General features: G+C 39.6%; 1 protein-coding gene across 2 annotated transcripts in view; it reads left to right on the top strand.

The window, feature by feature from the left end:
* The first annotated feature begins 3,283 nt into the window (after positions 1–3,283).
* Positions 3,284–20,171, top strand: part of LOC127412977 (glycine receptor subunit alpha-4-like) — a 66,191-nt gene continuing 49,303 nt past the window's right edge. The window contains exon 1 of one of the 2 annotated variants that reach the window (XM_051649738.1): positions 3,284–3,357. In XM_051649738.1, coding sequence (XP_051505698.1) covers positions 3,290–3,357 — 68 coding nt within the window. In that variant the 5' untranslated portion in view covers positions 3,284–3,289. The remainder of the gene's footprint in view (positions 3,358–20,171) is intronic. The other variant, XM_051649737.1, reaches the window with a different exon arrangement.

The raw sequence follows: 20,171 nt of genomic DNA, 5'->3' as shown, positions 1-20,171 counted from the left end.
TTCTCCTGAGACTGCATCCGGGCGCTCTCTCAACAGCTAAGGCATTGCAAGTATCGTACAATTAACTAACTAAACAGAGGTTTAGTATAAGCTGTGAACCCCTTTGTTAACAAAGGTGCTTTGAAGTAAGAAACTGATTGTTCTTTCAGATGGTTAAATGACTCTTTTCATAGCTTCATTCCCCTGTTCTGTTCCGGTTTCATTCACTTTCACTTTCACATTTCCCATGTATGCGTGATTTGTGTTTATGTGTTTGTTTAGATTAGTTATGTGTTCGTGATTTAGTTAAATAAAGCTTTTGTGTACATTCTTGCGAGTTGATTCTGGTCTGCTTATAAATCAACATCAATTTAACGATTTGATCACAGCTACATGCTAAGAAAGAGTTATTTTTCTGTGGCCACGAAAAATATCCTTTCTGAGAGTTGATAGACGATCAATACTGAGTGTTCGCTGGATGAACAGATTAATTGATTGTAATGCTAATTCAGCTACATCAAGTTAATTCTATTAACTGATCCAAATATTTATAATTGATTATAATGAGTTATGATTAATTATTCATATTCCCCTTTTAAAGATAATTTGACTGTGGTATATTTCGATCAATAATCTCATCCCTGTTTTTTTAAAAGATTTCACTTCAAAGCTGTACCTAAATATGTGTAATATTATTTTCAATAAGCCATGAGAATAATATTACTCCAATAAGAGAATTAATCATAATTCCCTTATTAAAGCTAATTCCTTACAATAGAAGATACAACGAGACGTTGTGTTACGATTTTAATGTAGAATTTTATTCAGACAAATAATCTAGTTATTTGTCATTTATCTAATTTATAATGGTTGTCGAATGCAACTAATTCCGTTATAAATTTCTTTACATAATAATGTAGAATAAGGACAGTTTAATTTAATTCATAGCTCACACATACTGTTTCCCTACATATAATGGTGGAGGTATGCGGGCACTTTAACCCATCCCGTGTACATTTACACTACCAAATTCGCAACACAGGTGGGAACTGCAAATCAGGTAGCTCATCGAGGCAGGTCTTCATTCTATTTGCCACTTGGATGGAGAGCTGGATAAAGCGCTCGAGCCCCATGGTGTCATCAAAAGAAGAGAGATGCAACCACAACCTTGGCTCGAGTCCCATGCGGTAGGTGGTTAGAAGAGCGGGCTCATTCCATCCGCTGGAGGTGGCTAGGGTGCGGAATTTAAGGGCATAATCATTGATGGAACTCTCACCCTGATGGAGATTGTAAAGTTGTTCACAGATGGATGAATCCCCAACCAGGTGTCCAGATATTTTTCTGAAGTGTTACTGGGCTGTTTTGGTCCCAGAGAGGTTGGACCCACTGCAGAGCTTGTCCTGTCAACAAAGAAATAATGTAAGCCACTTCAGCCCGCTCTGTGGGAAATTGTTGTGGCTGCATCTCTAGAGCGAGCGAACGCTGGGTCAGGAAGCCACTGCAGTTCTCTGCCGATCCAGAGTATGGCATTGGGTTAACCGCGGGACTGGCGGAATAGACCGTAGGAAGAATTGCGGAAGTGCCGGAGGAGATCGGGGGTGCTGTGGGATCCATAGCGTGAGTTAGTGCTCGCTGGAGTGCATCAGCCAGCTCCTGGAAGGGGTCCAGACCTGCTGGGTTCATGATTTTAGGCTGTCTGGTCTTCTGTCACAGATACCCAGACTCGAAGGTAATGTTGAACCCAGAGGCAGTGTTTATTGAAACAAACAAAACGACAACAGAGATTAACTGCCGTGTCTTAAAATAACAAACACAGAGTGGATATAAATAACAGAGACCTTGGGAATCGTTGGAGTAGCAATGGAGAGGAACCAGGAAGAGACTGACTCTTGAAGGAATGACTTCGGAGAGGCTCTCAGCGATAGCAGGTATGTGAGTCTGTTTTCTGAATCGAGACCAGACAAAGAGTGAAAGGAGAATCTGGTTTTTATGTAGTGGAGCTGATTGATGCAGTGATGAGAGGCAGGTGCAGGTGATCAGAACTCAGGGGAGAGGGATGGCAGGATATTAGTGCTGGGAGTGTCAGGTAGATCCGTGACATCTACATCATCTGAAGCTGTTTGGAAAGTTTAGAGTGCATCTGGACTGTGAGCTGTGTAATTCTTCCTTTCCTCAGTCAGACGCAAGCTGCAGTGCTGCTCTCGCATGTTAACATTAGAGTTTAATTTGATCTCATGTTACGTTAAATGAGATCAAACATCTATTCGACAACAGAAATGTTTGTCAACAATTTTTTATTGTCGATGTTGTCAATAACGTCGACTAATCATTTCAGCCCTAATTTGCATCATATTTAGGTAGTTGACATTAAATACTTTTGGGAAGTTGGGATATTCCAATCATGTGGGAAGTTGACACGACCTGCAGTGTGGCATGTTATACTCCATCTTAAACAATTTTAAACAGCATTTTACTAATTCGTGTCTAGTTATTATGCATGCAGTTTCTCAAATTAATTGAGATGCTACATGGAATATTTGTTAACTTTACATTTTATTTGTCGTATTAAAAATGAACTAGTAAAGGCAAAAAGGTGAATAAAAGACACCAAAATATTCACATTCCCTTATACATTCATATAAATTTCAACCTGAAATTTTCGTGTTGATTAAGAAAAGTATAGATATGATTAAACTACACATATCTATTATAACAGACCAAGTGCAAGTAGCATATGTTATGAGCCTCTCTTGCTCTGCTCTGTTTTTGATGGAGCAAAACCTTGAAGTGGTTAGTCCTCCACATCAAGAGGCAAAAAAGAGTGAAAAAAACTGTCCCATAAACAAAGCCAGAAACAAATTCCCCATCCCTCGCTCTGATCCCTTAGATCCTTCTATCTGCCTCTCTTCTCAGTGGGCTCACCGTACGCCATCTCCCTGCCTTCAAATATGCTGCTGGCCCTTTAAATCCTCTCTGCTATAATTCCTGGAGCGAGCAGCTGGCCATAAAAAAAGAGCGAGAAAGAAAGGGAAAAGCACATACTCTCTTCAAAACACAAACCCAGACACACATACATGCTTGCTCTCTCACCTCCGCTCACTGACATCTGAGGTGGAGAGACACAGTGGTGAATTTTCTAGCCAGTAGAAGTGAGCAGGAAGACAAGAGAAGTTTCCTCTCAGAAAGGCTCGAATCACTCCACAAGACAATGCATTCCTTTCGAGTTTTTCCTGCTCTTCTTTGGATTTGGTAATTCTGTAGACTGTAAGTTCTTTAAACAGTCTGAGAGAGAGAGAGACTGAGCAAGAGAATGCCCCCTCAGGTCATACGGATTTTATATGTCTTGTCTTATTTCTTTTTCCAAGGGGGCTTTATCAGGTAAGTCATGCAGTGGTTCTTAATAGCATGCCTGTGTTTGTTGTTTGGTTTTCCGTTCACTGTTCTTCATTTTAAGAAATGCCAGAATTGTATTGTTTTCTGAGAGTATTTCAGAGTTTTGATTTGAGAATAATTATTGGGACAAATAATTTTGGGTGAGTGACCATCAAACGTATCGGGGTCATCAAACATTCAAACAGTATATGAAACCTCAAGCTAAAAGAATGTCTCTGCTTGGACTGTAAACTAGCTCTATGTTGTAACTTCAAACTTTAAGGTGGATTGGAAGTTTTTTGTTGGCTTATTTTGTATACATCTTTAATAATTAAAAAAATAGGCAGCATTTACCAATCAGAGAAGTGATTGGTAAATTTAAACTGTCTCAATACAGAAAACATAAAGACATGCAAATTAAGATAGCAAATGATAATATGATCATCTTCCTATATTCTTGAGAAATGTAAAAAAGAAATGTGGTCAGTTTAAACTAATAGTGACAGGCTTTAAGTTGCTGAGAGCAAGAGCAGTGCTTTTCTCCTGCCAAAACAACATTCAGTATTTCCAAATGTATGCAACATTTTGGAGGGAGAAATGGAAGCTGCTGAAATAAGCTCACTGCAAAAAAAAAAATAAATAAATAAATAAATAAATAAAAGTTTGATCCATTGTTTTTAGCAGACAAAATGAGAATATTTTATGAGATTGCTGAAATCATGGGGTGCCTTATTTGAAACCACTGAACAATATCCAATAGCACAAAACTCATTAGCTCACAGTGAGTGTTGTGTCTCAATATTTTATTTATACAAGAACAAAAGAAAGATTTTAAAGCATATAAAAGACATAGAGTGTTGTCAGCACTGTTTTAACTAAAGAAGAAAAAAACATACCACAATTTTAAAAAGCTCTTAGAGTAACAGTTATAAAGGAAAACATCTTTTTGCACCTCTTTCTCTTTGTCTCTCTTATTTCACCCTCTCTCTCTCCCTTTGAATGAAAAAAGCTAAACGTTTTTGCAGTGAGTGCACTCCCTTTTTCATGCACCATTGCATCCAGGTGTGAACAGGCTGAAGTTACATTTGCATAATCCCAGAGCCTGGGTCTGCCGACGTGAATCCGCTCTGGGAGAAAGGTACTGACAGGAACTCATCAGAGAAAAAGCATAGAAATAGAGGATAGTGAGTTATGATAGGGTGAAGTCATTCAAGATGTTACAGATGATATAAAAGATGGTAAATCTAATGAACGTGTGAGTGCATGAGACATCCATAGAGAGAATGACTGTCAGAAGTATATGTTACATGTTACAGTATATCACATGTTACATACACACACAAGCAGAAATACACTGACTTCTGGAGAGCAGGTATGATTCCAGTGACTCTCCTGCTGGTCTATGAAAGGCATACGGTGTGACTTGCGGGTGAGAGATGACATCCCTTAGCAGTGGCATTCACCGGATCAGTGTGTCAACCTGCAGACACTGTGTGGGCAATTCAGAGCTAACAGAACATGGAGGCAGAGATGAGCGCTGTTTGGGCTGAGCTGTTGAACTGTGAGGGGGCGAGAATGGCTGTGACAAGAGACCCGGGTAGAAATCCAGCAGGTGGCTGATTACCAGGTTGACAGGTCAGGAGTGCTGATTCCATCTCTAGTCAGACAGACAAGAGTGTCAGAGCTTCACCACTTGCCATTCCACAATTGCATGCCCTGCTGAATGTCAGGACCACAGACAGCACCAGGAATTTATTAATGGAGGAAGAGCCCTGCAGTTAACAGGTCAGCAGTGTGGTGATTAAGTGAAGTTGAATATAAGAAAGTCACTATCTGTGTTCACAGACATCTTTCATATTTATGATGAAAGTTTTGAACCAAGTATAACCTCAGTGAAAACATGGAATGAAAATTACGTCAAGAAAAGGGACTAACGTGGTTTGAAAGACCAGCTTGCACTGTGTAAAATGAAGCCATCCGTCAAGGTTGAGACAGTGGGATTTGAAAGGTAATATAAGTGACTCTGCCTGCTGCACTGCTGAGATGCAAAAAACAGTTGAATTTGTACAGCCCAAACTACACTCTGTGTCTAATTAATAATGGAGTATTTGAATTCAGGTTTTCGTCTCAGGTCTATACATGAATTCCAGACATGAGCATGCCATTCGCACAAATGAGCTAAGAATGTGTGCCAAATCTGACCCTTTGACCACAGCAGCACAATAATCACCAGCAGAGGAAATGCAGAGGTCAGGGGCCATAACTAAATAGAATTCAAAAACAAAAACTTTAGCAAAGTTTTTATATTGTGTTTTTGTTTTACATGTCTGTCCAAAAAAAGGCCTCATTCATGAACCCCGAGCAGAACTCATTTTTGTGTACATCGTTCGTACAGCCATTCTGACGTAAATTCTCAGATATATGAAAGTTTGCATTTTTCAAAACATTAGTTGGTACGAACAAAATTTACACCTGCTCCCGACCACGTTTAAATCATGTGTAAGATATCCTTGTTCTTTCAGAAAAACTGCCATGACTACATTTTGATAGAAGTGAAATTAAATAAGTGGTGGTGGACAACTTCCTGCCGGCATAAACTGAAATGTTTTTACACTCATGTTAAACCATTTTTATTGACTTCTTAAAATGTTTGATTCACAAAAGAGCCTCAGATGACCGCAAAAACATGCGATGACAGTAAGTCCTTAATTTCTTTAATACGCTATTGTGATTGCTAAACAACATTTTTACAATGTGAATGCACTTCAGTCATAAAAATGTTAACAGCATTTACAAGTGAATCTGGTGCCTTCCTTATATGGCATTTTCAGGGGCGTGGGTTATGGTAATTGTGAATGAACGTGCAGACATTCACTGAACTTTCACAACATACACACGTTTTACTAACAAATCTGGAGAGTACGAAGCATTTGTGAATCCAGCAGAACGTTTTAGGGAAGTTCCATTTTACATGCAAATTTATCTGAATTTACTATATTTACAAGAGCCCCAAAGAGTTTATACTCTATCCATGCACATTAAAAATAAATTATTTGTCTTCTAATTGGTATATCATGTAAATTAGGTATTTTTCTTAAAACCTTAGTTATTAACAGACTGATCTCACTATGAATTTGGTGACAGTAGGTCGAAAGTTCTTCAGCTGAAATCAGACTGTGCTTACCAAAATTTGAACCAATGCCCCCAGTGGCTGAAGCTGGAAGTGTTGTTGAACGAATGGGCATGTGTGAGCTCGTTTCTGGTTGAAATGTCCATAGAATGGTGCCAAAAGTAAGTTGTAATGTGAGTTGCTTTAGTTGTAAATAATGTAATAAAGTCATAATGCCTTTTGTATTAGCCATACATGCTAACCCAAACCCCAACCCTTAACCTAATCTTCAGTGGAGTAAAAATGCAATCTTAGTGGGAGGGAAAATGTGGCCTAAATTTGTGATCATCAATGAATGCAATTACTTCTTGGTATCAATGGGACCAGAACCCATGTCTCTGAGGCTGCTTGCACAACATGCTATCAGTAACCCCATAGGAAAAGGTAAACCCACTTCAACTGATGCAAAGATGTCTGATGGGAGTTGCCACTTGTCAGTAACATCTTGACTTCCTGTGTGATCATGTTAATATTAAAGATCTCTAAAATGTTTCCATATTTTAAAAAAGACACAGCACTTTTTACATATAAAAAAATAAATAAATAAACATTCTACCATTATATACAGTATCTGTTCCATAAGCTGGTGAATGTAATTATAAGTCCAGCCTCGATTCTAATGTTCATCATGCATAATGGCATGGGTTGACAAGCATATGTTTAGCATTCCATTCCTTAATTATAATAAATCTATAATAATAATAAAAAAAAATAATAATTTATATATATATATATATATATATATATATATATATATATATATATATATATAAATCAAATTTAAAAAAAAAAACAATTGTTGGCCTAAAAGCACAAACTAATTTGATTTGCTTTCTAGGCATTTTGTAATAAAGACATTGACCCTATAACAAACATGATTTTTGGGGGGTTTGGGGATTTTAATTTCTATTTGATTTAAGCAATTTGCTAATTAGAATTCAAAAAGCGACTCTGATACAACATTGTTATTCACCCATTTTGCTCAAAACAAACAATGCTTGCATCCAGCCCACAAATATTTGTCTGTCTACATCAGCTGCTTCACAATGGAAACAGAGAGAGAGAGAGAGAGAGAGAGAGAGAGAGAGAGAGAGAGAGAGAGAGAGACTGAGCACACAACAGTATGCAGAGGGGTGAATGGCAGGGCAGATTTGACCCAGAGGATGCAACACCACTGTGGCAGAGCAGCATAGGTGGTTTAGTGATGTGAGCATGGACATACGGCTGAGAGGTGACAGACTGCCATGCAGGACTGTGAATGATTGCTCCTGGAGTCCATTTTACATACCATCAGATTGTGAGAAGCTCATGCCCTTTACTTTTAACACAATGAAATGCCTCTTTTTTGGTTTGTGTGAGGTAAGACATCCAAACTTTGAGTGGTCTGAAAAGATGAGCTCTTGTCATAAGACCAGCTTTGAATTAGAAGCCTGCTGAGGTGTAGATTTAGGTAGGGATGGTAGGGACGTGTCCCAACCAACATTTGGGCAATTTTACCACATAGAAAATATTTTTAACTTTACAATATGTTTTTAATTTGAATTTGAATGACTATTAAAGTTTCTCATTATCATTATTCGTGTGTAAATTATTGCCCGACCTCTTGGTCGGTAGGTCACGGTGCACCTGCTACTTTTCTCAGCACTGTTAAAGATGCACCAATCACAGTCGTTTGTGATTACCGCATAAATATAAAATAAAACAAATTCCTGGAGATTATATGGATGGATTTCTATTTGTATCTTAGGTACAGTCCTTGTCATGAATAGATTTATACACATTTTGTATACAAATCTTTCCTGTGCAAGTCAAAGTGTCCTGAGATTTGCATGCAGCCCAATTACTGGAGGTTTCTGCTTTTACAGCCGGCATGCGCCCTCTTGACACCTTTGAATTTGAATGACTGTGCCAGGCAGGGAGTGGATTAGTGGTGAAGGATTTAAGATGCAAGTATAACTGTGCAGAGAACTGATTGCTATCACAAATATTAGTGGTGGTCAGTAGAACTGCGGGATTTATCAAATTTTGCGATGTATCGCAAATAAACTTGCAGCATGATTTTAATGCATCCATTTGTTCAGTTTATAAAGATGAATATACTAGGCACACTTCTGGTAAGATTGTGTTCTTATTAGGCATGTGTGAAAGAGTCAAGCAAGCAGCTTGTCAAAATCAGTCGGTCTACGTCAGCACATGGATGTTTGCATTTTTAACTAATAGTTTATATTTTGTGCACACAATGTATAGCATACATTAAGCCAGTACATGTTTTATTTTGCACATTGGAGAATTACCTCAGGGTAGATATGAAAAGCATGTTTTGTCAATAAAATTTAAAATAAAATCAGGGCATCTTGATTTTAAAAGTAATTCGTTTTAAGCCTTTGTTCAGAATGCCTACTTTTTCGGATAAAAATGTAACTACATATAAATAAAAAACAGAAGAAAAGATTACATGGGAGTTGGAAAGCAGAACAATTTAAAGTGGTGTCAGTGCTTTATTCTCACCATAATTTATTTATCTTTAGATGTCATTTTTCACATGTAACTTGTTAATTTAGCCTACTCTTTGTTTAGATTTCCATTTGTTTAATGCTGAATGATACACTTTACAGAATGTCACTTCATGTCCCTTGGATATCATTGTTTTCTTAATGTATATCAGTATGCATGTAAAGAATATTTGACAAATTAATTTGAGGTTCATCACATTGCTGTTGCATAATCCAACAAGTTTATTGCACTTCGCATTTTTCCTCCATCTCATGCAGCCTTAGTGGTCAGTTCTAAACCTGTTTATTCTTCAGAAGAAAAACAAAAACAAAAACAGGCTCAAATGTAATGTTTGGCAGAGGAAATAGAGTTATTTTGCCAGAAATAACATAACATATAATCTTATCAGATTGACTTTCTCGCATTTTCTTTATACCAACATTTTGAATACAGTTGTGCTCAAAGGTTTGCATACCCTGGCAGAAATGGTGAAATTTTGGCATTGACTTTGAAAATATGACTGATCATGCAAAAAAACTGTCTTTTATTTAAGGATAGTGATCATATGAAGCCATTTATTATCACATAGTTGTTTGGCTCCTTTTTAAATCATAATGATAACAGAAATCACCCAAATGGCCCTGATCAAAAGTTTACATATCCTTGAATATTTGGCCTTGTTACAGACACACAAAGTGACGCACACAGGTTTAAATGGCAATTCAAGGTTAATTTCCTACACCTGTGGCTTTTTAAATTGCAATTAGTGTCTGTGTATAAATAGTCAATGAGTTTGTTTGCTCTCACGTGGATGCACTGAGCAGGCTAGATACTGAGCCATGGGGAGCAGAAAAGAACTGTCAAAAGACCTGCATAACAAGGTAATGGAACTTTATAAAGATGGAAAAGGATATAAAAAGATATCCAAAGCATTGAAAATGCCAGTCAGTACTGTTCAATCACTTATTAAGAAGTGAAAAATTCAGGGATCTCTTGATACCAAGCCAAGGTCAGGTAGACCAAGAAAGATTTCAGCCAAAACTGCCAGAAGAATTGTTCGGGATACAAAGAAAAACCCACAGGTAACCTCAGGAGAAATACAGGGTGCTCTGGAAAAAGACGGTGTGATTGTTACAAGGAGCACAATATGACGATACTTGAACAAAAATGAGCTGCATGGTCGAGTTGCCAGAAAGAAGCCTTTACTGCACCAATGCCACAAAAAAGCCTGGTTACAATATGCCCGACAACACCTTGACACGCCTCACAGCTTCTGGCACACTGTAATTTGGAGTGACGAGATCAAAATAGAGCTTTATGGTCACAACCATAAGTGCTATGTTTGGAGAGGGGTCAACAAGGCCTATAGTGAAAAGAATACCATCCCCACTGTGAAGCATGGTGGTGGCTCACTGATGTTTTGGAGGTGTGTGAGCTCTAAAGGCACGGGGAATCTTGTGAAAATTGATGGCAAGATGAATGCAGCATGTTATCAGAAAATACTGGCAGACAATTTGCATTCTTCTGCATGAAAGCTGTGCATGGGATGCTCTTGGACTTTCCAGCATGACAATGACCCTAAGCGCAAGACCAAGTTGACCCTCCAGTTGTTACAGCAGAAAAAGGTGAAGGTTCTGGAGTGGCCACAGTCTCCTAACCTTAATATCATCGAGCCACTCTGGGGAGATCTCAAATGTGCGGTTCATGCAAGACGACCAAATACTTTGCATGACCTGGAGGCATTTTGCCAAGACGAATGGGCAGCTATACCACCTGCAAGAATTTGGGGCCTCATAGACAACTATTACAAAAGACTGCATGCTGTCATTGATGCTAAAGGGGGCAATACACAGTATTAAGAACTAAGGGTATGCAGACTTTTGAACAGGGGTCATGTCATTTTTTTCTTTGTTGCCATGTTTTGTTTTATGATTGTGCCATTCTGTTATAACCTACAGTTGAATATGAATCCCATAAGAAATAAAAGAAATTGGTTTTGCCTGCTCACTCATGTTTTCTTTAAAAAATGGTACATATATTACCAATTCTCCAAGGGTATGCAAACTTTTGAGCACAACTGTATATTCCTCCTTTCAGTGTCCCTACCAACATTCAAACCAAACCTGGGGGGGTGGGGTGGAAGTTGAAGTGGGGATTACAACTGTGCTTGTCAGATAACATAATATCAGGGAGAGCGGCAGCCCTTTTTTAGGCAGCATGTAATGAGAGCACAAGCACACTAGAGCCGTGTAATTCCTCTGAACGCTGAACAAATGATTACCCTCTGTAAGTCACCTCTTGACACTGGCCCACTATTGTAGAAACAAATTAAATTCAATAGTGCTAATCACAACTTTTCAGTAAACGCCCCACTAGTGCGCTGACCTCCAGACGGGCTCCGAAACCGGGCCACACCAACCAATTCAGTTGGTTTATTGATATTTCTGTGTCTCAGCAGTTACGAGAGCACCGATGCTAGCTGCTGGAGATTTGCTCTAGCGGTCAGTTGCCATGACAATTGTGGTTTATTGATCTGTTTAGCTTATGGCCTTATCCATTACCCTGAACGACAGCTGATTTTATCTTAATGGATAAACAGAAGCAGAGGCAGTTTCTTAAGAGCAAAACAGCAGTGGTCAAGGAGGATGTGAACCCCCTAAGGTCACACCTCATGTCTTGCATCACAAATATGTTCAAAATCATTAGCATGACTGACTGACTGTCTTGATGAGAAAACTGAAACAGGACATGAGGGCTGGAGCCACTATGTCTGAGTACTATGTTTTTACGGTAAAATACCAGACTATTCTGTAGGACAAATAGAGATACTGCGATTTTATATACAGACCTTAAGCCAGCACACATGATTTCAGACATCCTAATAACCAATGCAATGCTGCTAGTTCAAGTACAGGTCAACGTCTTTATTACAAAATGCCTAAAAAGCAAATCAAATTAGTTTGTTTCTTTTGGCCAACAGAATCAGTTGACTGTCTTTTTGCACTACAATTAATAGTGTGGTCAAGGACTGGAATGCAAAACATATGCTTGCCAACCCATGCCACTATTAGGATTGGGAACCGAGAACCTTATTCAGAAAATGTTTATTCATTTAAAAAAAAAAATACTTGAACCATTTAATTTTCATGAATTTTGGTTCTGTTGATGGTTTTTGAACATGCATTTTTCCAACGATGTGGATGGAACTGTACTAAAGTACTGTGTAGTGCAGTTTCCAAACAAATGACTCCTATGAGCCAGTTCTTTTGAATCTATAGTACAGAAAATACAACATGATCTGTGTAGGGTAGTCCCCAAATAAATAAATGAATTGATACATTTTTTTTTTTGTTTGTTTGTTTGTTTGTTTGTTTGTTTAGAATTTTTATTTAATATACAATTGTCACCTATTATTGGATTGCATTTATGTCTTTATGTAAAAAGTCTTTAAGTGATTAAAAAGTCACCTTTTGCAAGATTTATATAAAATATATATATGATTTGATATATCTGCTCTGTTGAAATTTGAAAAAAACACCTTTCCAAGAAATTTCAGTTGACAAATTCTCCAGAAAACATGAGCTGTGGAAAATTACATGTGATCTACGAGCTTTAGACACCGTTTACACCATGTATTAAGATGCTTCTCAGGCGATCCAATAACGTGGTCAGTTGAGACACATCGCTGTTTAAACCTGATCACTAAATGCATCTCCTGTGACCACTTGTGCTTGGATTTGGAGGCGAGGTCTCTATTTCATGACGACATACATCAGTCACTATGTCAGTGTGTTACTGCATGATTATAAACTGCAAAAAAAAGTCATAAAAGACAAAGTATGTGAAAAAAAACAACAAATGGTGCGCTGTTTCTACCAGATGCAGATGAAATTTAATCTAATCACAAACACAACATTTCCAGCAGAATTCTGTTATTTTAGTGGATTACCTGTATTAAAGGCACATCAGATGTCTGTGCTTCTATCTGGGTTGATATCAAACACACTGATGAAGATCCATGAAGTTCTTGTGCTTGTGTATGTAACCACTTTTATAAATTTCCCAGTTGGACAGTTATTTCCTTTCAAAGCCACTCATAACCTGAAAAGTTTAAAATCTTGCTATAGCGCAGCAGCTGATTGACAGGTAAGGGGGAGGAGCTTCACTGATACTGGGAGGCATGCAGGACGGATAGCATTTACACCTCAAATGTGATGTGGTCACATGTGTTTTTGACCACATTCGTATGTGGTTTATGTGATATGATCACAAAATGTGTTTATGTGATATGATCACCTGAAACGTATCTTAATACAATGTGTAAATGGTGTCTTGTACAGGTTTATACTATGCATGCCATTTAACAGGCTGTAAGTTTATCCCACACAGCCTCATTTTCATTCACGTCAGAAATCAGATGTGGTCTGTAGAATTACATTTATCTAGCTGACAGAACAGATACATTAAAATCCTTAAAAGACGTTTGTCTTACTTCATGTTGTATGTAACCTGGATGCACTCCCTTAGGTTTGCCGAGGGTTAAAGCCATGAACAACAGCCAAAAAGGGTGAATTAGGCATGCATGACCATGCTGGCTTGCTCTTTATCTGTGTCGGCACAACCAGCTGCAAGTCAATGCCCCATCCATTACTCAAGTGCTACACTATCAGCTCATCGGGTCTTCCCACACCGCTTCCCTGCTTTCCCTCTCTTCTCTGTCTTTATTTTCAACCTCACCTTGATGAGGAATGTTTCTTGCCACAGATCTTCCGGGTCCAGGCCAGACTAGACCTGACACTGTTTGCTTTGACTAATGGAAGCAGTGCAGGATTCCAGGAGGTCAGGTAGAATAGTTGCACAGAACTGTCTGGTAGATTCAGCTAGTATGACTGTGTTACAGTACCAGTTTACCTTCTTGATTGGAGACTATGTCCCCTGCTATTAGCAGTTAAATCAGTGTAGAGCCATCCAAGTCATGCAGCATGCTGGCTTCTTCTGTGAGACTATTTCCCAACACATCCCTGTTATTATGGATTTTATAAAAGGATTTATGTTCAGACACTCTCAAAGCGAAAAGATATTAGCTACTGTATGGTTTTACTCACTCACTGTTGGAAGATTTCAGAAGAAAACAGCACATCATAATGATGTGAAAGAAAAGGGAAAACCTGCTCATTAAATGTGCTGTAAGCAATTTTTTATTGAAAATTATGAAAAAAAAAAATCCTACTCCCTGAAAGATATTAATGAAACAAGTATAGTGAGATATCTCGACTGGCTCTGTGACAGCACTAGACTCTGTAAAAAGCAAACAAAATAGTTTCCGAGGGCCACGGTCTCTGACGCTTTCTGCCTGTCAATCATTTTACGCATTCTCATAGTATTGTAGTTGCAGCGAATTATTGAGGCTTAATGCCATTTTAAGTCATGTTGCTCATAACAGTTGTCAGTTGAGTGCGCTATTTTGCTGATGTTGTTTTTGACAACTTCTCCTGCTCGATACTGTCTTCAAAAGCTCATTTGGTATCTTCTGAGTGCGGGGTTTTGGAAAGAGGGGACTTGGCTAATTCAACGGTTCCGTTTCTGGAAATTCTAGAATGGCTAATATCACTTGCAGCATCTTTAAGACAAATTAACAAGTAGTGTCTCTGTTAGACAAGAGAAGGACATTTCCTCTTTATAGTCTCTTTTATTTTAGTAGAAAAAAGTGCTGTACTGCATTGTAACGGGGTAAGCTGGGCAAAGAGGAGGCGGGAACCGGCTGAACATTCAACATAAGTTTTAATAACATAAATGAACTGAAATAAACTTAAATACAAACACATGAACACACACATACAGTGGCCGCATGTGGCTCTCTCTCTCTCAAACTGGCACCTCCGGCTCGTCTTTATCCCCCTCTCGGCTGATTTGCCCGATTCAGGGCTGGGCATGTGTCCTCACGGCCCGGCCCGGCCCCACCCCGGCCCCACCCTCCTCCTCATCACACTCCTCCATCACCTGATTCAGGCCAGGGAAACCCCCAGCCTTGGGAGAGACGAGGGGAGGAAAAAGGGGAGAGGGAAAGAGTGAGGCGGAGCGACAGAGAGAGAGAGAACTGTCTCGTCGGTCCCGGACACGCCATCACCTGGTCGTCAGCCACTCCTTCAACCTCTGGTGGATGACAGCTCACTCCTCCCCTGGCGGACGGCAGCGAGTCCTACGACCCCAGGTGGACAGAACGACTCCTCCCTTTTCTCGGTGGATGACAGCGGTTCCTCTGACTCATGGCAGCTGGCAGCTGGCAGCAACCCCTCCGTCCCCAGGCAGATTTCAGCAGCGAGGACTCCGTGACAGTGCTTCCCTCCTCTACATTTTGGCACCTATGTAATGGGGTAGGTGCATTGAATATCGCTCCAGTTAAAGTGGTTATTTCAGGAGAGGCTGTGCTGGTGCAAACTGTCTACACTGCCATGTGTCTCACTCCATAAAGGTGAGGGGAACATCCTGACCTCACTATGCTGGCACAAGAACCAGACACTGCTGGGTGGACCCACAACAGCTCATCCACACCATTTGTTTTCATTGTCACAGTCCCTGGGTTCAAAATTGCCTGCACATGTACTACTCGTATTACTTTTAAAAGGAATTCAGCAAGCAGACTGTAAGGAGTATGCAAAATTGTTCTACACATGAGATCCATATGACATGGTACATTCATCAAAAAACTTCCAACTCATCTTTTTTGAAAATGACAAGTTAGACTTGTGCAAACTAGGGTTGCCTGAATGACTGGTCAACTAATTGGTCTTAAGGAAGCCTCTATAGTTTGGCTGGTATTGGGTTCACCTAACCCCATTCGCACACGGTTCTTGGAATGATGGGTGAAATTTTTTAATGGGGTTTGAGCTGATCGAGCCAATCGTGCTTAGATTCAGGGCTTATATTTTTTGCAGCATGCAGGGAATCACACATACACAGACACTGCTACTCTAATAAATGAATGCTTGCGAGCAAGGCAGTGTGGCCTCTGGAGGGTGAGTTGTTGGCAATACTAAGCATTTGCGTATTTAAACTTTCAGACATGCTTTAATTAATCTGCCGGGATTTTTTTTTTTTTTTTTTTTTTATGTGTAAGAATTACATGTTTATGAATATTAAATTGCCCATTTTCAAGAATCATTATGGTAGTAATTCTGACTTGCTACACAATAAGCAAGGAGAGGATAAAGATACTGCAAATGGCTATAAAAATGAATTAAATAACAAATAAACAAGCAAATACAAATCTGAGTATACATGATGTAACATAAATCGTGACAATTAGATGATGTGTGAAGTGATAGAGGCAGTTTGAGCGATCATGAGCACTTTGAGATTCACTCCCTTCAACATGTGCACTCCCAATGTCAATCAAACAAACATGCTCTCCAGGTGCTCTCAATATCTCATCATTCACTCATCCCAGTGTTATTCTGCGAGGATCCCAATTTAAATCAGATTAATGCTGGTCAAAATACCACTAATCACAGCAATTAGTTTAACCTTAACAGCACCGAGTCTTCACGCATTTGCATAATAATTGATTTGTGTTACAACAAAATGCCAAAGTGCATTTCTCACTGGAGCGGTTTTAGAGTTGTAATGGATATATCTTTCTTATCTTTCGTTTTGGGGGTTTCAGCATGAGAGTCTCCCTCTCTCTGTAGGTGCTACTGGTTGTTTAGATCAGTTTAACTATCAGAAATAATTAATTATTTCTTATTAATTATTAATTAATATTTAAATTAAATAATAGAATCTAACACATTAAAGCCTCACACGGGGCACCAGTAAATGTAGTGCGCTACGTTCAGGAGCGGGTTTGGTTATTAACAATAATTAATAATTATCAAAGCTAATTATCAATTATTAAAATCAATAGAACATTGATTTGAATCAATGTTAGCTCTTTTAATCCTTCACATCAACAATCAAAGATAACCATCAAATTCAATAGAATATTAATTATTATCAAAGATAATCATTAATTATTAAAATCAATGGAACATTGATTAGAATTTACACTAGCTTATTGATCCTTCAAATTCAACAATCATCAAAGATAATTATCAAAAATCAATAGAATATTAATAAGGATTAATATCGCTGGGGCACCACCCTGGAATCAGGGACTAATAACCAGACAGTGTAACAGTATCAATATTAGATTGTTCTCTTAGGAAAATCGACGTCTGGAGAACATCAACCTTTAAAAAAAAACAAAAAACAATGAAGGCTTGAATCCGAGCACTGACATCCCCTGCCAGCCTTTGACACAGGTGTATGCAAAACAAGCCAAAACACTTCTTTTTGAAATATAACAGTTTATTGATGCAGTAATTTCAATTAATAATCAATACAAAGCAGTCAATAAACTTCAGACTCACAACTACAAACTAAACAGTGACTTGATTAGACATGGTAACCAAAATAAGCCTATAACACATGAGAGGAAGGTAGGTGTGTGTGTGTGTGTGTGTGTGTGTGTGTGTGTGTGTGTGTGTGTGTGTGTGAGAGAGAGAATGGGTGAATGGGTGTGTGTGTGTAAGGAGTGATGCGCACAAATGGCGGACGTGACTCTCATGGAGAGTACGTCACGCGAGATTTCCGGCCAGAGAATATGGCTGCGAATGTGGGCGGAGAGAAACCGGTTGATGGCGTCTGCCCGTTTACCACGTGTCTCTGCTTGTATGATAACTTAGGGACAAAGCTGAGCTTTATCACTAAGTTATCTACTAGCCAAAAGTGTGTGCGGGAATGTTTGTGAGGGGTCGTGTGTATGTGTGGTTAGTACGAGAGAGAGAGAGAGAATAAAGTGGTGGCACCAAAGCCGGTTTCGCGATTGTGGGAGAGAAAGCAGCTGTTAGTTTTTCAGTCAGAGACGCAGTGAACGGCTCGTAAACCGTCCCACGGTCTTTGGTTCTTTAATGGATATACTCAGTGTGACAGTCTCACCCGCGATTTCGGAAATACACAAATATCTAATTTGTGATATCAGTACGTTACAGTAATGCCTTAAGTATTATTAGCAGCAATGAGTGGACTCGGCGGTCCGTAAACTGTACAAGCAATAACCTTGATACACAAGAATAACACACTATAATATTCTATCTCTGCCCAGACATAAACCTCTTACTTGAATCTCATGAGGATGCAGGTAGAATGGGTGTTCATCCATCATTTGACTCCAACTCGGTCCCTCGAGGCTCAGGTGATGACGGGAGGCCATTTCCTCACTCTGTCGGCGGGCTGGCGGAGAAATCAGCGACGTCGACTTGGTTGAAGAGGGAAGAGAAATCTTCTTTCTTCACTTCTGCAGGCAAACGGATGAAGATGTGGATTACTCGGCGGTCTCCTTCAGATCCGTTAGAGTGTTCGGTGGAACACAGAGTAATCTCAACTCGTCCAGCGAGATGGAGATTGTATGGCTACATTTTTAAGTCGTACGTCACTTCCTTGTGCCACGAGACTACACCTGAGAGCAGCGATGTGCTGCATCTACACACGGCAAGCAAAGATGCTGGAAGCAATGCCCGGAAGGATCGCGGAGGTATTTCTACACCTGATGACATCATGGTTGAGGGGCGTTCTGTCGTGTGCCTCATCCAATAGGAGTTGAGAGTTCGATCCTTTAGTGAGCAAGGCTTCATGGGATTTGTAGTCTGTTTTGGACTCCCTTTGTTTGATTTTGGCGTGGTTTTTATCAGTAAGGTTTATGACTTTGTGTATGGGCCTCAGTCAGGCTTTTTACGACTGTGTTAGGCCTGCCTTTGTCTTATATCTGAATACATGAGGCCCAACATCTCTCTCTCCACTCACGGCCGTGAATTCCCTCAGTCGATGACAGCTGTGTCAGCGGTTGTCAAGGGCAGATAATGGTAGAATTCAAGTGATAATGCACCAATTACAACAAAGAATTGCACAAAACAGCATAGGATACAATTAAAGGTACAATTCTGGACTTCTGAAGCAGCAAAACAAGTGGGTATACTGAGGGTAAATATTGATTCTTAGAAGTAATTATATGCAAACAGCCCGGGGGAAAAAAAGCATTCAGCATAAATGTGCTTATGGCCCCGAATACGCCACTGCACCAGGGAACCTCCCCAAGTTAAATTTATTTTGCTCCTTTAACTCTTATGGGGGGTCTGGGAACCCTGGGAACCCCCAGTTTCTATGTAAATTGGGCTCATTATAGACTGTGCTTCATTCACAAAACTTAACAACATGCTATTACCACCAGATGGAAGCTAATCAGATGCAATTAGCTAATTAATATTTTAATTGTTTGTGTTAATTTTTTCAAGTATGTAGCATCCAAACTAAATGAGAGAGTCCTGCATCTCTCCTTTTTTAAACTTACACCACATGATTGTACAAGTCCTCAAAGAGTGTTACTCTCCCAGAGTCCCAGTAAAGACTCCAACACAGAAATTGTAACTCTGAGCCATGATGGCCTTCTAAATCTCTTTTAATGTAAAGCAGAAGCACAGAGTGACTGGAAGGGCAGGAACAGCTTGAGGCTCTTAGATGCAGCGAGTGACCTCTCCAAGCACTTTTCTCCCTGAACCGGCACCAAACCCCTTCAGATCAGGCTTTAGACAGGTGGAGCGTTGTGGAGTCAGGACCACCTAAGAGAGGGCGATGACAGGCAAAACATGCAGGGAGGGGAGCTGTGAACTACCCATCATGAACTCAAGTGCACCACAGACCCTGAGGTGAGCAGACAGGAGGGCCTCATTACCTGAGCAAGGGAAGCCAGAGAGAGTGTAGCTGATAAATACGAGAAACAGCAGGATGCCACAAGCAGATCTTTGAGTGGATGGATGGTGTAAAGAGACTCTTATACGTCCATGCAAATAATCCAGATCCTGATGAGACCTGACACTTCTATCCATATCCATATTAATACAGCACAAGCACTTAATGGAACTCATATCATTCCGCAGGTCCTAATTAGACATTTACTGTACATACATACATGTGTGAGAAGAGACAGAAAGTAGAGGAAGAGTCTGTGTTGCTGCTGAACTTTTTTCATTAAACCTTTCCATTTCCTGGCCTTCATTTCTTTGTCACACATGAATTCCACCCCAATTTCTCTCAACTCTCATTTCATTAACCTGCATGGGCACGC

The sequence above is a fragment of the Myxocyprinus asiaticus genome, chromosome 22 (genome assembly GCF_019703515.2).
Source record: "Myxocyprinus asiaticus isolate MX2 ecotype Aquarium Trade chromosome 22, UBuf_Myxa_2, whole genome shotgun sequence".
NCBI classification, from domain to species: domain Eukaryota; kingdom Metazoa; phylum Chordata; class Actinopteri; order Cypriniformes; family Catostomidae; genus Myxocyprinus; species Myxocyprinus asiaticus.
Note: the sequence above shows the minus strand (reverse complement) of the source record. Positions and strands in the feature narration are given on the sequence as shown.